This window comes from Oenanthe melanoleuca, chromosome 2 (assembly GCF_029582105.1).
Source record: "Oenanthe melanoleuca isolate GR-GAL-2019-014 chromosome 2, OMel1.0, whole genome shotgun sequence".
NCBI classification, from domain to species: Eukaryota; Metazoa; Chordata; class Aves; order Passeriformes; family Muscicapidae; genus Oenanthe; species Oenanthe melanoleuca.
Window position 1 is genome coordinate 114,151,264 of NC_079335.1, and position 21,362 is coordinate 114,172,625.

The 21,362-nt window shown below is 37.0% G+C and overlaps 1 protein-coding gene across 2 annotated transcripts in view; it reads left to right on the forward strand.

The window, feature by feature from the left end:
• RFTN1 (raftlin, lipid raft linker 1) overlaps nucleotides 1-21,362 on the forward strand; it is a 95,255-nt gene that overhangs the window by 36,281 nt on the left and 37,612 nt on the right. For both annotated transcript variants that reach the window (XM_056483379.1, XM_056483378.1), the window contains exons 3-4: nucleotides 3,306-3,492; nucleotides 13,904-14,012. In XM_056483379.1, the coding sequence (XP_056339354.1) occupies nucleotides 3,306-3,492; nucleotides 13,904-14,012 (296 nt within the window). The remainder of the gene's footprint in view (nucleotides 1-3,305; nucleotides 3,493-13,903; nucleotides 14,013-21,362) is intronic.

The window sequence follows — 21,362 nt, forward strand, 5'->3', positions numbered from 1 at the left end:
GACCCAGGAAAGTCACCTTACAGATATCAGTTGTATAACACAAACTTTCTTTCCTTTTAATGAGTCTGTAAAGTTGTAGTTTTCTGTATGTATCTGAGCACTGCTGGAAGTGTTCTCAGCTTCAGTTATCAGCCAGGCAACAAACTAATTTGTCCAGTGATCTGGTCCAAAAGCAGCCAGCACTATTTCTTCAACCTTAACCAAATAGAATAGATGTGGCTTTTTAAATTTACAAACTTCGTACATGCTCATCTGGATGATAACCAAAGGAATCTTTTGAAGTCACATTGAGAAATAGAACAAAAAATGTGGAAATACCGACCAGAATCTAAAACTTAGAGCCAACTGCAATTCAAGAGCAAAAAAGAGGCTGATAAAAGAAGTCAGCATTATCTTTTGGCAAAATAAAGGCTTCTAAGCACTGGTGTTATACAAGAATGCACAGCACAGGTCTGTAGATCCAGAAACCTTGTAGACTTTGTGAGCATTAATTGGGTAACTGGAACTGTCTTTCTGCTGTGAAGGATATCTAGTCAAAGGAGAAACCAGTAATAGTTCAGCATCAAACCAAAAAGATATGGTAACTATAAGGCTTAAAATTGTTCTGGTCAGAGTCTGTTAAAAGTAATCATTTTAATTAACCATTCCAACAATTGACTGCTGAGTATATTTATTACCATTTGCCAGTCTGAGCAGTGCTGTTCATACTGTGAAAATCCAAATCCAGAATGGCCCTTGAAAACTGAAAGGAAAAATCCTAAAATTTATGAAGAACAGGACAACTGGCCACTGTTAGTTCTGGGGAGAAGAATTTCCTTTGTTTTTTCCCCCTGGATGATGTAAACTGACGTATGATGTAGTAAGGTTAGAGTTTTCTGTTCTGCAGAGCATTGGTGAGGGTTGTGCTTGGATCATGGCCAAAATTAGTATATACTTGAAGAAAAATGTGGGCCAGTTGAAGAGAATCAGGAGAGAACATAAAAAAAATAAGTAGAAATACAGAAAACATGAGAACAGGAACATTGAAAGGACTGAATTTATGCAGTGTAAAGGAAGTAAGTAAGATTAAGGCGTGAATTGTGTTAGGAGTTATAAAATGTTGTTGCAGAAAAGAAATACTCTAGTGGAGAAGTAGCAATTCTTTAATTTAAGAGAGGGAAATTTAGGCCACGTGCTAGAAAAGGGTTTTGAGTAGGAAGAATAGAGAAGTGCTGAAAAATGACTTAGGGGCCTTGTGGAATTTCCATTACTAAAGGTTTTTAAAAATAGATGAGAAAAAAAGAGAAGTAACTAAACTAGAACTGATCTTGCCTCTAGGTAGTAGGATGAACTAACTGGATGATCCCACCCATCTCTATTTTCTATTAAGTTTCTTTTTTAATCAAGTTACATCCCAAGGCTCCAATTACATGCATTTCCACACTTTCTCCTCATGTTTATCTTTTTGGAGGAAGCAGTCAGTCTCCCATGTTAATGACTAGACTTTTTGCTAATCTTACTCAGGCTATCCTCAGAAGAATCCTGATGATACCTACATATGCCAGGCGAGGATCAGTTTTCTTAGGTGATAGTGAAAAATTGGAGCACTATGCTCGGAATTAACAGTGTTGAGTTGTGTTTAGTCATTCCATTGTATCCAAGTAAACCTCTCATTTAGAAATTAATTAGTTGTAGTGTAGTAAAAAATATTTGGAGTCTTGAGCACAAGAGGGAAATTGGAGTTCTAAAATGTGGGTTTCCCTATTTTGATCCCAGTAGGCTCCAGTAAGTAACTGTTTGGTTTATTATTTATTATGCATTATTCATTGTGCCATTTCTTTTTATGACTCTGAAGTGATTTGTATGCTGTTGTAGAAGGTAGAGCCCTATTGTCTGTCAATGTGCATGTTGCTTGGATCTATTTTATTTTTAAAAATTGTAAAAATAATAAAAAATTCTACATCTTAAACTCCTGGTCAAAAAGTTCCATTATTCCTTTCTGGAACGTGGTTGTATATGAGAAAAAAAAAACATACCAAGCACATCTATTCTATTATTATTTAAATTATTCCTTGGTATTATTTGGTTTGAATATTTATTAGTTTTTTGATAACCCCTTAAATTATTCATAAAGGGTAGCCATACGGTTTGATGGAAAAAGCAGTACAATGAAACCTTATTTTGCATTGCCAGCTTCTTTCATACAAACTATTCTTCAGTGCTTTTATTTTTTTAGTAAAGGCTTGCAAGGTGCTGGGAGCCTCTGTTGTGTTTCTTGCAGCATCCCCTCCCTCTTGGTTTCAGTGGGAGGGAAGAGCATCCAGCACCTCACCACCCTGTATGCCCTGGTGTGGTTTAGATGAAATAATAAATATCCTCCAAGTGAGATTGAAATGAAGAGGCAAAGGTCAGGAGAGAGAGATTTCATTTCCTATAAAATATAAAAAGTGTATGAGGAATTACTGATGAAGAGAAAAAGAGAATAAAAGATTGTTTTAGATGATTTATGGGATTTTCTTTTGAATCCCACAAGACTCCAAAGAAATAAGGGCAATTGCTATACTGACTGAAATATCCATGTGTATGTCAAGTGTCTGACAGGAGTCAGCAACAGGAAGGCATAAAACCTTGCAGTAAGCAGATTGAGGAAGGATTATTTTCATATACTATGTCTCATCCTCATCTCTTAATATGTATAGGTTTGCTTAAACCCTGAGGTATAAGATTTAGTGTTTATTCTAAAAGGTTTTCTCTTTGCTATGAGCATGTATCACTGGTGGTTCCTATTATCAATATACCTACAAAATTATCTTCAGACATACTGGCAGATATTTGGTCTTATCAGCATCTTACATCAGTGATCTTTTAGTCTGATTTTGTTTAGATGGATGCTTCTTTTTGTAGCTTTTGAATTTGACATGTTCTGCCTTCATCGACTATCTCTTTTCTCGTTTTGTGTTTTTGACTCATGGCTCACTCTTTTCTATTTGCATTATTATGATGACTGCTAAAGCCCAGAATATCTTTTGACCAACTGCCTTGTTTTTATTAAATTCTTCACCTTATCTTTGCCAGACTGTGTAGTGAATTTGGCATTTTAATGTATCTGACTTCTTGTTTAATTGCACGAGTCTCTTGTGTAATACAAGTCCTTCGCCAAGACTGCCTGTGTAAAATATGAAATACAAAATGAGTCTCAGGAAATGTCAGTTTTGGTGTTAATATTGTAGATCAGTGTGAAGCCTACTTGACTCTGAAGAGCCTGGATTTTAAAATACATGTAGTCCAGTGTCAGATTATTGACCAATTTCTTTTTTTCTTTCCAGCTGAGCTGCCAGGATCATCTGCAATCAAGCTATCCTCCTTGTGTGATCTTCCAGCTCAGCTGGAAGAATTGTACCAGCAGGGCTTTGTCTTGGCTGCTGTCCACCCTTTTGTGCAACCAACTGATGAAAAAGAGAAAACTCCCCAGGAACAAATCTTCAGGGCTGTGCTTATCAAGAAAACAGAAAGGTAAAGCACTTCCAGTGAACTGGGATAAAAATAGACAATGTGATTTCCTGCTGAGTTTTGACCTACATCAGGAAATTATAGCAGAGTTTACTGTGCAAGATTTTTTTGGGGGATTTTTTTTTGTGGGCTTGAATAGGCTTAACATGTTCTTCATGTTTACAGTTTGTCTGCAGTTTGGCAGGCGACTTGGAGAATAATAAGTTGAAATACGCTCTGTATTTTGGGATGTGTTGTCATGAGAGGCAAACAAACAAGCCCTATGCATGACAGTTTGTGAGGATGGTCTTGTTGGTATCCTTTAAGAATTTATTAGATTAAATTATGGCAGGAGGATTGTTTGCTTAGAAAAGGCATATTTTGTGTTTAGATGGTTGCAGTTAACGCAATTAATTTGAGAGCTGTAGTACTAAAGCATACTTCTTAAATTTATGTGTAGACTTTAGGCCCTTCTTTCCTCTAAACAGTACAAGTTCTTTCAAATTTTTAGCCAGTGCAAACTCCATAAATAAGATTGCTTCCCTGCTTTATTCACTTCTTAAAATGTATTAAGAATATTTTTCATAATCAAAGTCTGAAGATTAATAAAGAAACAGGAATTCTTTTCTTTTATGATTTAATGTGATTTCTTAAAAAAAAAAAAAAAAAAAAAAAAAAAAAGATGTGCTGTTAAATAGCCCAGAAGAAAATGAAAATGTGGATATTTGTAAACATATGATTTATGGTTAAAACTTAATTTAATATTATTTGACCACTCCCAGCTCTGCAACTAGCTGTATTGTTGCAGTCATTCTCTATGGTTTCCTACATTAGCTGTGTTCCCCAGTCCAGCCCTTCTTAAAATTACCAATTCTGAAAGCTGGCAGATAATTAAACCTCCCATCTGCCAATCCTAGTCCCTCTCTTTGTGCTGATGCTTGAAGGAAAGGATGTAACTTGTTTATACCTCTATTTAAAAAGCAAACCATTCACCATTCAATTTGCTTCTGCTTAGTAGTCAGTTGATAGAGGTTATGGACAGAGTTGAAACTCAGCCTCTGACCTAAGGAAAAAGTTCTGCATTTTGTTAGCAAGTATATGTAGGCATTAGGTGTCACAGGCAATTTGAGCTTCTAAAATAACTGTTAATTTACCTTGACTTGATTTTAGTTTTATTCATACAGAACTGCATGCTGGCTTGCCTGATATTATTGTTTAAATGGCTTCCATTTTTGTGGTTAAAACATAGAGTGTTTGGCGAGCAGTGGCCTTGCTGAGTGATGTTGGGCTGAGCTTGTGTGGTTTTGGGGCCTTGCCTTCCCTGCCTATACAATACCTTGCTGCAAGCAATGAAAGTATTGCTATGCATGAGTTTGTAATGTTAAGCAAGCACTTAATGACTTCTGTTAGTTAAGGGTCTGAGGGTTCAACATGTTCCAGGTCTGAGCTCTGAAGACCTGTCAGGGAAGAGCAGCTTCCTTCTCAGTGGAGTGATGTGGTCCTCAAGCCAGAACACTCAGCGTGTCACTGCTCTCACACTGTATCCAATAGTTTACATCTGTGCAGAGTGATTGTGGAAGAGTACAAAATCTTAATTGCCTGCTCAATCACTTGGGTGCCAGTGTCACACATTTTAGACAGCTGTAAATGACTGTACAAAATTGAAGACAGTAGAGAGTCTTGAACCAATTATATTTCCTTTTACATTCACAGTCTCTTTCTCTGCATTCTCTTTATCTGTCATTTCTGACTGCCTAGGGAAGCGGAAGAGACGTGGTGAAGCAGGAAAAAAACAAGTTCCAGAAAGGGAAATTACATCAATTTGATGTTTCATGTAGCTTAAATGTTCCTGAATTTGGCTGAGAGTATGAAAGCAGCTTCTCCCATCGTGTGTGGGTGCAACAAATATTTGCATTGCCAAGTGTGATGAAGAGAGATGGGTGTTGCACAGATTTCAGATGATGACTATGGCCTGCATAGAGTCCACCTGTATCTGAACTGCAAGTTTATGTCATTAGCTGAGGACTAAAAATATGCAACAGCATGGAAAAAAAAGAGACATACTGTTAATTTTTTTAATTAACCTTTCTCATTACACTGCTGATAATGATTAAATTATATTTTTTCCCTTGAGGACTGTCAAGTGTCTTGTCATCTCAAGGCAGTTTCTGTCTATAACAGTTTAATCATGGGTAGAAGTTAGGTCTGCTTAGGCTAAGATCAGATGAGTGTTTATTTCTGTCAGAAGATTTTAGGAGTGAAAGTAGTCCAGCCACAGTTGTAGGATTACTGGTAACGTCATTTATGCTGTGGAGCACAAATCCATCCCTTTGGTGGTATGGTGTTCATGGGGAGCCAAGTGTCATAAAAAACTCTGTGCCTTGGTGATGTGGGGCACACCCTTGAGCTTCCTGGGCACTTTGTGCAGAACACCTGAGGTTGTAGCTCTTTTCTCACTGCAGGTGTTTCACCACAGGTGGCTCCAACACCCTGCACTTCATCTGTCCATTGTCTGGCAGATACCGAGTGTGTTTTCCATCTTCCTTTTTTCTTCCCTGAATGGAACAGGAATGAAATCATTGTGTTAGTGCCTACAGTAATGCCAGTTCCATCTATTCAGAGACAGAACTGCATGCTTGAATTAGTCTTTAGTCACTGTTGCACCTTTCCATGTCAGTTTCATGGTGTAAAATTAATACTGTTGACTTGTGCTTTGAGGACTTGGTTTTATAGCTCTGCCTCTCCAAAGGTAGAAAAAGGCTATGCCAGCTGCAGCAGATGATGGGTATCAGTAACACCACGCTGCTGCTGTCAATGAGATTTGCAGTGACTGAATTTGTTCAACAATAAAATGGAAAAGGTAGTGCTGAGGCATGTTGTGAGTTAGAATTTGTGGAAACAATACCTGTTAGTGTTACTTTTATCCTATTTTGCCATTGTCCTGTAGTTTCAAAATACTTCTAGTGAATTTACATTGTACATGTGGCATTGTACGTTAAGGTGACTTTAAAGTCACTTTGATAGCTTTGTGTTTAATCTGTACTGGTATCTCTGGCTTTGTTGGCTATGTAATCATGTGTGGTAAATATGGGAATAGGAGTCATTCCTGCTGTAGGACGTTTGAAGAAACACATCCCTAACATACATGAGAGTTGTACATGTTGAAAACCAAGGATTATCCACTGGAAGTGTTAGGGAAAATAGGGAATTAAGGGACATATTTTTAAAAACTCAATGGTGCAATTGTTTGCAGTGCAAAAGGCATAATCATTTAAATGTAGGAGTGTTTAATTCTTTAGAGGCACTAGGCATGAAGGTAGTCTACCAAGTTGCTAAACAACTCTGCCATTGCTCTCATTAAATTTAACATAATAAATTTAAATATTTCTGTAGCATCTAATGGCATACACTAAGCAGTTGATTGGAAAGTGCTTTGAAAGTTACATAGAATAGAGTCAGATAAAAAAATAATAAATTCAATGGTCATGAATACTTTCTTCCCCCTCTAAATTTTAGTAGACTTAACTAAAAAGCAGTTGTCTGTTCTATTGTCTTTGCTGAGTTCTGAGATTTGTGGGCTTCTTGAAGAAGAAATCTTGAAAAATCTTGTATCAGTTGTGCGAAGAAAACTCTTAGAGCCCAGGGTTTTACAGGGGTTTTTTTTCTGAATTTAGGGAAGGCCACAGGAGTGAAGCATAGATGTGGCTTGCTGTTCACACTTGCAGTTGAGAAGAGTAGATTCACTCTGACACTTAGAATCTCAGGAAAGGGAATAAAAGCTGAGAAGCATGAACATGTGACGGTGCATCTCTGCTGATTGAAGGGATGGGGGAAGGTCCGGGTATTTGGACGTTCTGGATAACCAAGATGAGGAAAGTAACACATGTTGCTTAGATTCCCCTGAGGAACAGAAATCAGTAGTTCTTGTGTGTACAATAACCTTTTTCTCCTTGGCCTTTTATTTCCACACTCACTGTTGTTTTGCTTTAACAATCTCTGTGCAGGGGTCTTGGGTGCATTCTTACTTTGGACAGCTTGTGGCTGTTGCAGATTACCTGTTCCCTGCAGAGAAATTGCTAAGTCAGCCCCTGAACAAAATTATGACAAAACCATAGAACAAAGCAGTTTTAACTTGTTCCCAGCAACCTGTGGTATGATACCCCTGTCTGGTATCTTAATGTTTTGAAATTCAATGTCAGGCAAAATGTTTTGGTGTCTCTTCTAAGTACTCAGCACTGGAAGGCAACCTCCATTCTCTTTTACCAGAAAAGATATAGGGTCTGGTCTCATAAACTGTCTGCCTAGATTAGTTTTGACTTGTTTGCAGATGCTTCATTTCACCATGATAGAGAAGCAGGGCATATGAATAGTATTCCAAAGAATTTCTCTCCATTGTTCCACCTATGTGTTAGGACATTCCATCTACAGGTTTTGCCTTCAGTCAGTAAAGCAACCAACGGGGAAACATTGCTATGCAGAAGTAGACTAAGTAGTATAATTTAACCATGATTTTTTAGAGTTTCTAAATGTTCTAAATTTCTCTGTTTACTTCAAAGAGCTTTGCAGCTGTTTTCCCTTTCTGCAAAATAATGAGGTGTCAGGTATTCACTTGATGAGATAGGTCTAATTCTATTTCTGTAATTCCTGTATCCGTTAGTCCTGGCAAAATGCAAACTATCATCACTTGGATAACAAGAACTCTGCTTATCTGCAAGGGAATATGACAGAGTGAGTTCAAAAGTTTAATAGTAAATTAAGATTTTTACGGTTTCCTGATTTTGCTGGTTTTTCACTTTGGTGAAAGTGGGTACTCTGCATTGATACAATATATTTTTATTTTTAATATAAATGTGTATGCGTGTGTGTCTGTTTGGTTTTCATGTAGGATTTAAGCTTGAAGATGAGAAATGTCTGAATTTATCTTCATGAGCATTAGGATCAAACAAGTTTTTGTGCAAGTGGAGTGTGTGTTGTTGCTCTCAGCAGGCTGATTTCAATGTAATGAAAAGATAATATTTATTCCATGCCCAAGATTCAACAGATATCTTCCTTTAGCTCAAAGGACAATGGTTTGAGTTTTGAAGGCTTGTTATTTGTTACAAGTTCAAAGAAATACATATTTCCTCACAATAACTTGTAACAGTGACCCAAAATAAATGTTCTTTCATCTGTATTCTGAACATTATAAACACTGCACATTAAAGATGCCTGTGTATCAATACATGCCCAAACTTTTCTGAAGAAACGTTATATACTGCCATTAAAAAAAGTTTATAAATTTTGCTAACAAATAATACATATTCCAGTGTTAAGGTTTCCTATAGTAAAGAAAATGTTTATGTCATAACATTAAAACAGTGGCACATGGGTTAGACTTCAGGTTCTTAGGATGCAATAAACTTGCTTTTTTATTTTTATAAAAAATGGTGTGGTATTTGGCTGGACATCATAAAACCTATGGATTTTTAGTTGTTGCTTTCTTGGTTTTCAGAATTTTGCTGGATTTTAAACCTGAAATAGTAGAGATACCAGCTGCTCATGTTAATCACTTTGGTGTGGTTTTATTGATTTTGTAATGTAGACCAGTTTGTTGTGAATTTACAGCTCTATTTGAATGGTAGAGCTCTTCCTGTGTAGTGTAGTGGAAAATCTCAAAACTGCACTTACATTCTTAGCATCATTCTAATGAAATAGTAATTTTAGAGTGCCTATGCAATTTACAAGTGTGTTTTGGCTTGCTGAGCTCATGGGCATAAGGAACTTCAGGAAGATTAGGACCAAATGTTGGCTTTCTCAATTCCTTCTTGAATCTGAAAAGGATTGTAAATCCAGTTTGTAACGGACACCAAGTTGTCAGCTGTAATAGTTACTCTGTAAGTTACTGGTTCACCACAGCTGGTTATGGTTTTTCTACCATGAAACAGTGCTTAACAGCAAACAGCTGTGCAGGAAATGATAACCTAGTGAAACAACCATTGTAACATATTTTTGGCCAGTGAATTTACAATTATAAGTTAAAATCTTATTTATTCTATGTATAATCCTCTTGTTTAGTGGCACTAGAAGCCCTTTTTAGGATTCAGGATGACACTTTGGAAGTCTGTGGTACTGAGCCCTTTCCGTATTGGTAAAACTTCGGAGTACTCTCTACCCCCACCCCAGAGTCCTGCAAATGCTGTCCCTCTGCTCAGCATCAGGTGGACTGAAATTCCACCTCAATTCTTTGCCATCCTATAATTAAAGTTGTCCATGGTGAGCACTGGGGGCACCTACAGTGGCAGAAGAGCTCTTCTTCAGGTAAATTGTAAATGATAAGCAAACAATGTATAATGAAGAAAAACAAATGAAAGCCCAGGGTGTATAAGTTGCAATGCAGTTTTCTGCCAATCAACCAGTGGTTGTCCTCTCTTGGGGTAGGAGGCAGGAGACTGCCCTTCCTCACTGCGGGAAAAGTGCTCATATTGTTCATGCTGTCCCTTGTGTTCCCTCTCTGGAATCCCAAAATGTGTTGCAGTGAGTACAGGGTGTTGGAGTGAGTCTGGATGTAGCAGCTTCTCCAGTTCATCCTGGCTTCCAGGAAGGGTACAGCATTAGTGTATCCAGGTGTGCTTCTTTCAGGGCTGGACCTTCTTTAACTAACCCAGCAATTTTTTTTTAATGAGAGGAATAAAAGTAGTGTAGTACAAAACCCCCAAATGTTTGCAGGAATGAAAGGAGGAAGATTCAATTTTCCAACTTAGGAGGATGAAAGGAAAAGGAAGAACATGCTGACTGTTAATCCAGAAGAAAAGGAAGATCTTTAGAGCAGCTGAAGCTTACGCGTATTTTTGACTAAACTGATCTCAGCATTTCTCTCTCTTCTGCTTTTTGTTGAGAAATATTTTATGATGGGAAAGTAAAAATCAACTTTACATAAAACCATTGCTTTAATTTTAAAATATTTTATGTGTTGGACACCCAGTAACTTCCTGTGCCATAAAAATGGTAAGAGACTCCAGGGTATGGATTATTGGTTTTTTTCTCACGATTGACATCAATCCTTTTTCAGAAGAGAGCAGAGGAATGCAAGTGCACAGAACTGTGTTCTTTGGACTCTTTCTCTTGCTTCTGGGATCTTGATAGATGTACCTTTTGTGGGGATCCTATTTCATAGTTTCTAATGAAAGTGGTCCTAAAAGTAGTCCCATTAAATTAATAAAACTAAAACTATATTAATTTCTGTTAATGCAGAAGTTACCTGTACCTATATTTATCTACTTCTCTATGACTATATTAACAATATTCAGAGTTTAATGACAGACTTTTATGATCTTTATGAACTACTTTGTGATACATGTATGAAATGCACCATTTATTGCATAGAGACTAGGAACAATTACTTGCTTACCTTGCTTTGCTTAGAAAATTGTTTTTGTGGTCTGTGACATCCACAGGTATTTGTTATTTTTGTGTGAAAAGCTATGGCTCGTATTCTGTTTGTTTGTTTTTGGCAGAATAAGAGGCTTTTAAAGTTTTCCTAAAAAGATGTAAACTACCAGTATAGACAAAGACTTGCTTTTAACATATGTAAACATAATTTACTTGAGAACATAGAAAAATACTTCTTGGAAATATAGAGTCCTTCTATTGGAAGATTTTAACTAAGGTTTTTATAGCTTTTAGTAGGATCTATTAAGTGTGTTCTGTAAAATAATGTTCTTAACAGAGTGCAATTGTATTTGATACCGTATCTTTCATGAGCCCTAGTGCAGAGGTAGCCCTCAAACTGTTAAAGAAGGAATTGTTTCCAGTTAAATATTTCCAAGCAGAAGTGTATTTTAAAGTAAGTGCTTCTTGAAGGAGTTAAACGGGACATTTTAATCAGCTGTAATAATAATCACTGTATTTTTATGGATATAATCTATATCTCAGATAACTCTTACTCCTTTCAAAGAGTTTGGAGGCAGGTTCTCAAAAAAATTGCACAAAATCAGAGCTCAGAAGCTGTTCAGGAGAGAAGAGGAATTAGGAGAGAGTGGTTCAAGGCCAGCTTCTCTATTCCTTATACCTGTCTATAAACTTTACCAATATAGGTTGAAAAGGATTTATTTTTCAGGTAGCCAAGAGATTCAAACATTAAAATAGTCTTTCTCATTCTTTCAGAGTAATTATAATAGTGTGTTTTCATGTAGGTCATAGCAGTGCCTGAGTTGTGAACAGCCTTTGCCAAATGGGTGGGCACAGAAATAGCATGACATGTACTTAATTTCTGGGATTTGATATCTTTACTTTGAGTTTGAGCTGGCGTATTTTACAGTCTCTGGGAGGGGAGAGGCTTCCTCAGCTGGACTGGAAGGGAGCTTCTATCCAAGAAGTGAAATAGTGGAGATGTTTGTTCCTTGCATTTGTAGAATTTTGCAGTTAACCCCTTAAAATGGGATTGGTTGTCTAAAAAGGGCTTGGTTCCTTGCTGCCTGTTGCTGGTAGCACACTTCTGGTTTGTGATGCAACAGCCAAAGCACTGGTGAGTTATATTTGCTCCACTTGATGTTGTATGGACTGCAATATTGAATGGCAATTTTGATGTTTATTTATTGCTTGAGTATCAGAGAGCCCTAGTTCATATTTTTTCTGTCTGGAAAATGGCTAGATAACATCAGGGCTACTTTTCCTGTTAGTCATATTCAGATTGAAAAAAAAAAAAAAAAAACGTAGCTCCAGCTGTAAGCAGTAAAACACTAGCAGGGCAGTTTTTTGAAGTTTATTTCTGTTCTCAAGTTTATCTGTGGCAGAAAGTCTGCACAAAATAGGTTTTTTTATGTAGAACTTTAGAGCACCAAAAATGGTTGTGTGCAGTACACGTGTTGTCCCTCTCAAAATGATTTTTTATTTTCTTGACAAAGTTGTTCTCGCTACTTAAATTCATTTATGTGGGCCTGTTGCAGAGGAGTAGTGCTGGAATACTGTTAGTCCCCCAGTAATGACTTGTGTAAATTCTGTAAAGATGTTTGGAGAATTTTCATGAACACTAATGCTTCATTTTTGTCGAGAATGAAGTAGAGAATGGAACACAAGTTATAAGAAGAACCTGGAAAAGAGGGGAAAAACAAATAAGGAAAGGACTTCATAGTTACCAAACAATGCACAGTCTGCTACCACCTGTTCAGGTATAAGTGAGAGAAGAGAAGTGAAGTGAGAGTGTAGCCTGTATGAAAGTGGGAGGATCAAATATAGCAGGTGTCTGCAGTATTGCCTAGGAAACACTGCCAGTTTGCAGTCAGCAGCCTACGCATCCCTTGGCTCGGGGGAGCTGTAAATGTCTCGGGAAAGCCCCTGGGACCATCTGTAGCTGAAGCGTGTCCTACGTGTCACACAGTCCCAGTCCCCAGAACAGCCCTTTTGCACTGGCTTGCTTTTGCAAGCATGGCAAGCCTGCCAACCCCTGTTTTGCTGGTTTGCTGCTTCCTCAGCGCTCCCAGTTCAAGCTTCTGTACCTTTCTTCCTGTCCTCTAGGTACCTGGGTATGAAACAACTGCTGGCCAGGATTAGTTCTTCACTTGGAACTAGATGTTTTGATTCTCTGTGAAGTGTTAGATAACTGCTTTGTTACTAATCTCAAGAACGACAGGCTAGGTTTTATTTTTAATGTTCTTCCATGCATTTTTCTGAAAAACTGAGAAAGTGAGTGGTTGTTGAGATGTCCTCTATTGATCAGGTGTATCAGTTTCCTTTCATGGGAGTCTGGAGGAGAAGAAAACTGCCTTCAGTAACACTGCCTGCAGACTGTTTCTGAAGATCATTCAGTATAACTTCCAAACATTCCCGTGGCATATTTTGATCAATACCTTATTTCCACAGTGCTCATTTGTTCAGCAAATGCATGTGGCAGGTGCCATTTGCTTTGAATTATTTTAGGAATTAGTTTCTTCTGAAAGAGAAGGGACTTCAGGCACAACTTTATATTTCTCAGAAACAGAACGTAAGTCTGAAGGTTAAACTATTTTGATTAGCCCCTGATTTCAGATGTTGACTTGGAATGATTCTAGATAAAGAGATGGGGTTTCTTTTAATTGCTGTCTGAAATAAATCTTCTGTCAGGCTGCCCTGTGGGGCACAGAGCATCTGTCAGAGCATTGCATTGGAACATTCTTTTTGTATATCCTGAGTTATATTATCCATGCATCTCCTTGGTGTTGGCCCTAGATGCCATGCTGCTGAAAATATTTCTTGGACAGAAAAAGAAGTCTGGAAGTCCCTGAAGTGATCCCCTAGCATGGGGGTCCGATACTGTAGCTGCCACTTGTCAGAACTGTATTGAGCTCAGTGCGGGAGAATGCATTGGAATCAAAGGTTTATCTGAAATTTAGCTCTCCACGAGAAATACTTATAAATGGGATGTCTGGGTATCCAGTTGTAACAATAGAAATTGATCCTTCTTTTTTGTCTGCCTCTTTAGGTCTTCAAAAGGTGACGTCAATAATGAAGGATATGTCTTGGAGGTAGAATGCTGCTCCTCTTTAAACCACCTTTCAGAGAAAAAGGAGATCCCTGATTTTATTAAAAAAGTGAGTAAAAAGAAAAGGGGGGGGGGCAAACTCCAAAACACAGTGTGCTTTTATTTGCACTATAATTACTGTTTCTAGTTCTGTCAGCTTGGCAATAGGGGTACGTATCATTTGGACCAGCTGAAATACTGCACTAGAATTTGGTGAATTTTAAGTATCTGAACAGCAGTTATATTTCTTGAGAGAAACAGGTCTGATCCTATGATTATTATTATTATTTTTGTTATTATTATTACTACTATTATTATATTTGTAGTGTCACAGGAGAATAACCTCCTACAGATGATATCAATATAGAAAATGGTCCTATAATGGACAACATTTTATGTTGAAACAATATATCTAGTTCCCATTTTAGTGTCCAGATACCCTATTGGATAGTTCTTTACCTAAAAGGCCTTTTACCTCCTGGGAAACCCCCAGATTATTTAATTTTTGTTTCAATATCACATGGTGTTTGATAGAGTTGGTATTGATAACCTATATACTTTTGTGAACCAAAAGAGTGTTGCTTACAATGAAGTATTAAATATATACTTGGGAATTTGAAGAGAATACTGCAATTCTTTATCTCTTGCCTCCTTTTAAAAATTATTATTGACACTATAATATTCTGCCAGACCGGAAATTAGCAGTTTATGTTCATTTTAATGAAAAAATTATTCAGATTATGCTTGTTTCAAATTCTGCAGCATCTGCTGTGTCCGGTTGCATATTATATAAACTAGCACTGAGTAGTGTATTTATTTAGCCACAGGGTGTGGGTAGGCATACTGGTTTAAGTTTAGTCCATTTGAAGTGATAATAGTTAAGAAAATTTTTAGAATAAACTACAGCACAGGCTTTATGAGCTTAAAGGGGACTCAGCTTGACAGACCACAGTCATCTTCAGCCTTCCATTTTTACTGTAAATTGTAAGAACTGGATGAAAAATAATGCAGCTGTAACTATCTAATACTTAAACATTATAGATTTTAGTATCAGAACAAACTGAAGTTTTCTGAACACATAATAATATTCAAAAATTTGAGCCCAAATTTTGTTTCAGGTTTAACTGTGTTATTACACTACTATTCTGATGTTATCTTGGATTATTTCAATATATTCACACTCAGGAAAAACTGGTGTAGTTATTGTGTACCAGTTTCAACATGTTTGATTTTGTTCCTCAGTTCTTTGAGTCAGAGTAGAAATATAGGCATAACTGTCACAACTGGTAGCAAAATTGTGCATCATTGAAACAGAAAATTTCTTTGCATTTGTAACTTCAGAAGGAGTATGGAGAACATGAAAACAAAATGACAATCCAGGAGTCATCTTATTTCCATAAATATCCAATTCTGAGACTCTTTAGAATGCTTTTCTAGACATAGAAATGTTTCTGTTGATAGAAGCCATTTGATTATGGGGTTATGAAGATCCCTTTTTGAAAGATAATAATTTAAATTTTAATAGCTAGAATGTATATTTACTTTTTCTCTGTAGGTTGAGTATGTCGCTCATCCTAAGATGTTATTTGATGTAGAGAAATTTGAAGCTCTTTGAAGCTGTTGCTGTCAAGTGCATGCTGTGTCACTGTATCTGATTATACACATTGTGAAAGTCTCAACACTTTTATGCAGATCTAATTCAGGAAACAAGACTTGTTTGGGAGTAGGAATTAATTGTCATATTAACTAATTTGTCTGAGCAACAAAAATATCCATTGCTTTTAAGGGCATATAAACTAGATGTTTACAAAAAAAATGGAAAAAGAAAAGATGTTCTTCAAACAAAGTAGTAACAAAGAACTGTTAGAGAAGGCAATTCCTTTCTTTAAAAAATGAACAGCCTTCTAATTCTTCTCAAACTGTAGAATGCAATTGAAGTTAATAGAATATTTTAATTAAATAGGGAAATCCTTTATGTTTTCATAAGCTTTTCATAACAGAGCCTTTTAGCACAGGCTTACCATCTTACTGTGTTGCAAATTAATGTATTTAAAAACCCCAAACCAAATAGAATAGCCATATTTTCAAAACAGAATAACAGGAATTTCTCCCTGAGCTTCCTAAAAAAATTCCTATACACTGAGAAAAATAATTTTATTAATTTTATTGTGTGCTGCTGAGCAAGTATGACTTACCTTGAGTTTGAACAAGGACGCAATTTTAATAACTTTTCTGGATTGACTTTTTGTTGCATTGAAATTGTACATAATATTGAATATTAACTGCTTCTTTCTGCAAACACAATACAGTTTTGCAGTGGCATGCAGCATAGGTAATATGTGCTTTTTTCTTCTGTAGCTCTATATAAATGTGTAACAAGGAGGTTATTTCACCTGGAGAACACTTCTTGCTCACTGAAACAAAGTACCTTAGTGCTGACTATAAAACATTTAGGAAAAGTCAAAGAAGACTCTCTGGTCAAACCTCTGTTCTGTTGCTGAGATCTTTCTGTGCTGCTGGACCTTGTTCCAGTTCTTCACTCTCTCCATTGCTTTTCTGCCATGGTCTCTGGCTGTGGCAAGGCAGGCAACATTTTAATATTGGGGACATGATGTAGCATAAAATACACTCTACTCCTACTTTAAAATCATGTGAACATACCACACTGTGCTTGATCTTTGATACCCATGTGTATCTAGTGCAACTTAACCTGTCCTAAAGAGCTCAAACAGTCCCATGGTGTCTTTGATACATAATTTGTGGGCAGTGAAAGAAGTAACTAAACTGTTATGTATATATTGTACTGCTGTGTTGGGTAAACACTCCTGTCTTTAGCTCTCAGGCTAAACAGAGATTAAAGATTGGCTCATCTGCTTTTTAATAAGCAAAGCTAGCTTTTGAACTTTTGATCACCGGGGCTCAGATCATTCTGAAATTGTGGAAAGTAGCGATGTTACTTCTAGGGTACCATATTTTGTAATATTTAGACTTATATCTCATGTCAAATAGGATAGCCTTTAATTACTTCCCTAGTTGCTTTTTGTTTCTATGTATCCTGTTATCATTTTTTCTTCTGAGAGTGTTCTCTGGAGTCTGTGGAGACAAGTAAGGGAAGGAGAAGCTAGGCTGACATCCCAAGTAAAGGTTTTTTTGGACACAAAGTCATTTATGAATGCCAAATATATTTCTCATGACCTCTGTTTTCTGTATCAATCTGAGGTACATGTTTAGAACTGTAACAGGCAGAAGGTTTTACTCCTATGTTCACGTCTTTCACAGGTTGGTGACAGGTTAGGAAATGGAGGATTCTTTCTGTACCATGTCTCCCCAGTTTTGACTTCTTAAAATTTAGGAAGTACATCCTTGGATCATCCTTGGTTATCTCCTTAATAATGCACCATCCGAGGGAATTCTTGTACAGTATCTTTTTTTCAATGTGACACCATTGCAGGATTCACATTTCTTGTCTTTGTGGAAGCAGGAAGCATGATAAGTAGAGAAGAGCGTGTGGTTTAAAAATGGTGCAGCTTAACTGAAATCCAAATGCAGGCATCTTCCATTGTGGTTTTGACTAGACATGGATTTCTCTATGTCTGTCCTTACTTGCTTCAGAAATTCAGAGTCTAATTTCTTCCAGCAAACCTAAGGCAGTACAGATGAGTAATTGGTTCTGCATTTTCAGATGTGGACTGGTTCCACTTATAACTGGCCTGCCATTGTGAAACACCTTGCAATGCTTACTGTGCCATGAAATCTGCTGGGCGAGACTGTGTGCGTCAATTCTGCTTGTTGCTGCTCCCTCTCTTGTGTCTTGGTCAAGTTCAGTGAGTACAAATCATTACCACTGGTGCCAAAGCTGCCAGTAACATGTCACTGCCTTAACTGATCCTCAGAACAACTTCTGTAGTCCAAAGCACTCTATGAATAATCTTGACTCCTGCAGATGCAGTGATTTTGCCAGTAAGTTTTTTGACATTTATTTTATTGCCTATAATAGCATTGGTGGGCTATGGAAGCAATGGTACCTCTAAGATGTGAGTGAGTGGGACCCCAAGGGGGAATCTGCCAACAGAATACATTTCAAGGATGCTGCTACCCATGTACTTGATTTAGAATTGACCTTTGAAATAGTGATCCTCAGTTCTCTCTGGTACAAAGGCAAGTTGAGCAGAGAATTGCACTTTTTGAAAGAAAGGCTGTACAATACTGAGATTTGTGTGAAGAGCTCTCATCCTCCATTGCTGAAGGGATCTACTGTATTTGAACCCCTTCTTGACAATTTCATTGAAAAGTAAATGTTGCCAGAAATAAACTGCCATGAGGTATTAGTCTGTTTCAAGTTTATGCACTGGAAATTAATATGCATTGCTAATTTGTAGTTGAATTCAGTGTGCTCCTGAGGGGCGAGACATTTCGTGGAGCAGTTTGATTCCCCTGCCCTTTTATCTGCTCTCTCTCCATTGGAGGGAGCCTCAGGCAGGAGACTGGCTTGGTGGTTGGATAAGGAACTGCTGCACCCCCTGAAAAACTACAGGTCACTCTCACTGCATGTGTCTCTGCTTTGGTAATTTAATTAAAATACTGAGAGCCTTCTTTTCCTGCTCTCTTGATTTTTTCCCTTCCATTGATCTGTAGCTGTTTCAGAGCTTTCAGGATTTCTGCTATCTTAGTTCATGCACATTGTTTTCTGGAGAGTCGTCTGTGTAACGATTCTAACTGGTGAAGAATTTTTGTGTTAGTGTTGCTCTTAAAAGATAGGTTAATTCTCCAGCTTCTTTGAAGTTGCAAGATAGAAGCAGGCTTGAAGTATTTAGGAGGACTTCTGTTTCTCCTCTAAAATAACAGCTAAATACCTACTGAAATTGTCAAGAACTTTAAAAATCTTTTCTGTGAATGTTTCTAGTCAGGGGAGTGATTCACTTATTTTCTACATATTTTCATCAGAATGAACATTTGTTTTGTGTGATAAAAACAAGGGGCTTCACATACCTGTATTATTTGTAAGAGCAGTAAGAAATTATTTTGAACTCTCAGCTTCTGAGTTTTTAAACTCTTCAGCATCTTATTAGGAAATGGCAAGAGGATGTGGAAGATGAGAAACATATCAATGTCTCCATAATAATATGTATTTATATTATTATTTTTTTGTTAAAAGCCTGACAAGAAATGAAAAGACAAAAGTCTGCAATTTCCTAGAAAATAATGAATGTGAAAAGTACTGATACTGTATTTTTTTACTTATAATAAGAAAAGCAAGAAGAAAAATGCTGGGGTTCATATAACTGTTCCAGCACTTGTCTTGTCTCTTTCATTACTTATTGTTCATCTCTTAATGTTTACATTGAGATTTATGTTTTAGAAGGAACAAAGAGATGCAGCTTATGTGTTCTAAGGAACACTAATATGTTGGTGGATTTCTTGGCTTGGATGCTGCAGTCTTACAGGGATCTTCTCTGTGAAGTCTGTGTTTGCTTTGTTGGTACCAGGGGTCCTTAGATGGTTATTGTAATCCTAAGCTTTATTCTTTATTTCACATATGCTTTAGCTGGTCTGTTCAGAAGTTTTCTGCAGGGTGTACAGTCAGAGCAGGTGGCAGTGAAAGAGAAAAGGGGAAAAAATTGAGTCTTTAATACTGCACAGAGGTTTGTTCTTCCAATAAATAAGCAGTTCAAATTTATCTCTGTGGCTAAAAAAATGACCCTTCTAGAGTCTTGTTTATTACCTAGGATTATTTACCTAAATGTGATCTCAATCTCTTCTAAAATAATTTCCACCTTTAAAACAAACACAAAAAATCCCACCACAAAACCTTCACTCTCTAGGGTATTTGCAGGAGAACAATACAACATTATTTCTGTAGTGCATTGTAATGAAAACCATTGCTGAGCACTTAGCTGACAGCTTTGTTTTCTGCATGTTTCCAGTGCAAGCAGAACCCCTATTTTATTTTTTTAAGCATTTAGATGTTAGCAGTAGATATGGTCATGAAGCAGAACTTAAAACTCAACATCAATAGTTCAGCTGTTTGTAATCTGCTGTGATAATATTTATTAAAGTGCATTTTGTTAACATTTTCTAAGTGTATATATAACAAGAGATGGTAAAAAATAGCATATACTCTATTTTAAACAGCCTGGTGTGAAGGGAAACATCTGTTCCTGCTTAAGCTTCTTTCAACTTGTGTTCTTTTGACTAAGCCCTGTAAGAGTGGTGTTGATATATATCTTCCATGGACATTGCAAAACTATTTTCAGGACTCTCCCAGGAGTCTGGTAGTGCTTTTATAATCCTTTGCCCCCATCAGCTTTCAGAGTCATCCCCTTGCCCAAGATAAAAATAGATATTATAAAGTATGCAGTTGATATTTTTAATGATCCTACTTCTGTCTGGTGGGAAAAAATAGCTTTTTAAATAACAGTAAATATGATAATGTTTTATACCATGCTAAAATAAATTACCAGCAAATTGTTCAAATTGTAATTTTGGCTATGAGTAACAGATGGGTTGATGAAACAATGTGATTTTAAAGAAACACTCTTCAGTTGATATAAAGTTGAAAATAGTATTCCCTGCAAATTAAATGTAAAATCTGCAAGTTTCAGACTGAATTCCTACTTTTTAAAGTACCCCTGTTGTCCTGAACCTTTTTATTTGTTTGTTTCCACTGCGTAGAACAGAGATGGACTAGAATCACTCACAATGAATCACATTATTGCTACTTGCTAAAATGGTTTTTACATACAACCATCAACGACACTCCTCTGTAAATCTGTATTTTCCCCTTGCTTGTGTTCACCAGTTAGTGTAGGAATTACTCACAAAAGATTCTTGCACAGAACATGGTCTGCATTTTAAAAATGATAGTTCTCTTGACCAAGAGCTTGGGACACAATTTCTACACTTTAAAAATAAGTGAATATCAAATATTTGAGTTGACTGAGCATAGCTGGCTGCTCTCTAGCAGTTGTTCCCAAGTCTAAAACAGATTGTAGGGAATAAATCCTAGATTATGTGAATAATTTCAAGACTTTATTTTCAGAGTTAGGAGAAGGGTGGGAGTATGCAGGTACATTATGTTGCTTTTGGACAAATACCACACTCACTGAATCTTTGTAGCATGTGGCCAGCAATGTTCACTCTTTGCCTTCAGCGAAGGTGCTAAAAGGAGGTGATTTGAGAAGAATCATCATACCCAGGACCACAGAGGATGAGACTGGTTTCAAGATCTGTCATGTAATGAAATATGCTGAAGGAAGCCAGTGTACTTGTGCCATGCTGCGCTGCATGTTTAGCGTGGTTATAGAGTGAATACAATGCGAGCTGGAGAGGAATTTCAAGTTGTTAATCTCACTACTTTATTGGCTTGAGTAGCAGGAGATGTATAGCTTTCTGTAATTTAGTATCTCCTGCAGCACTGCCT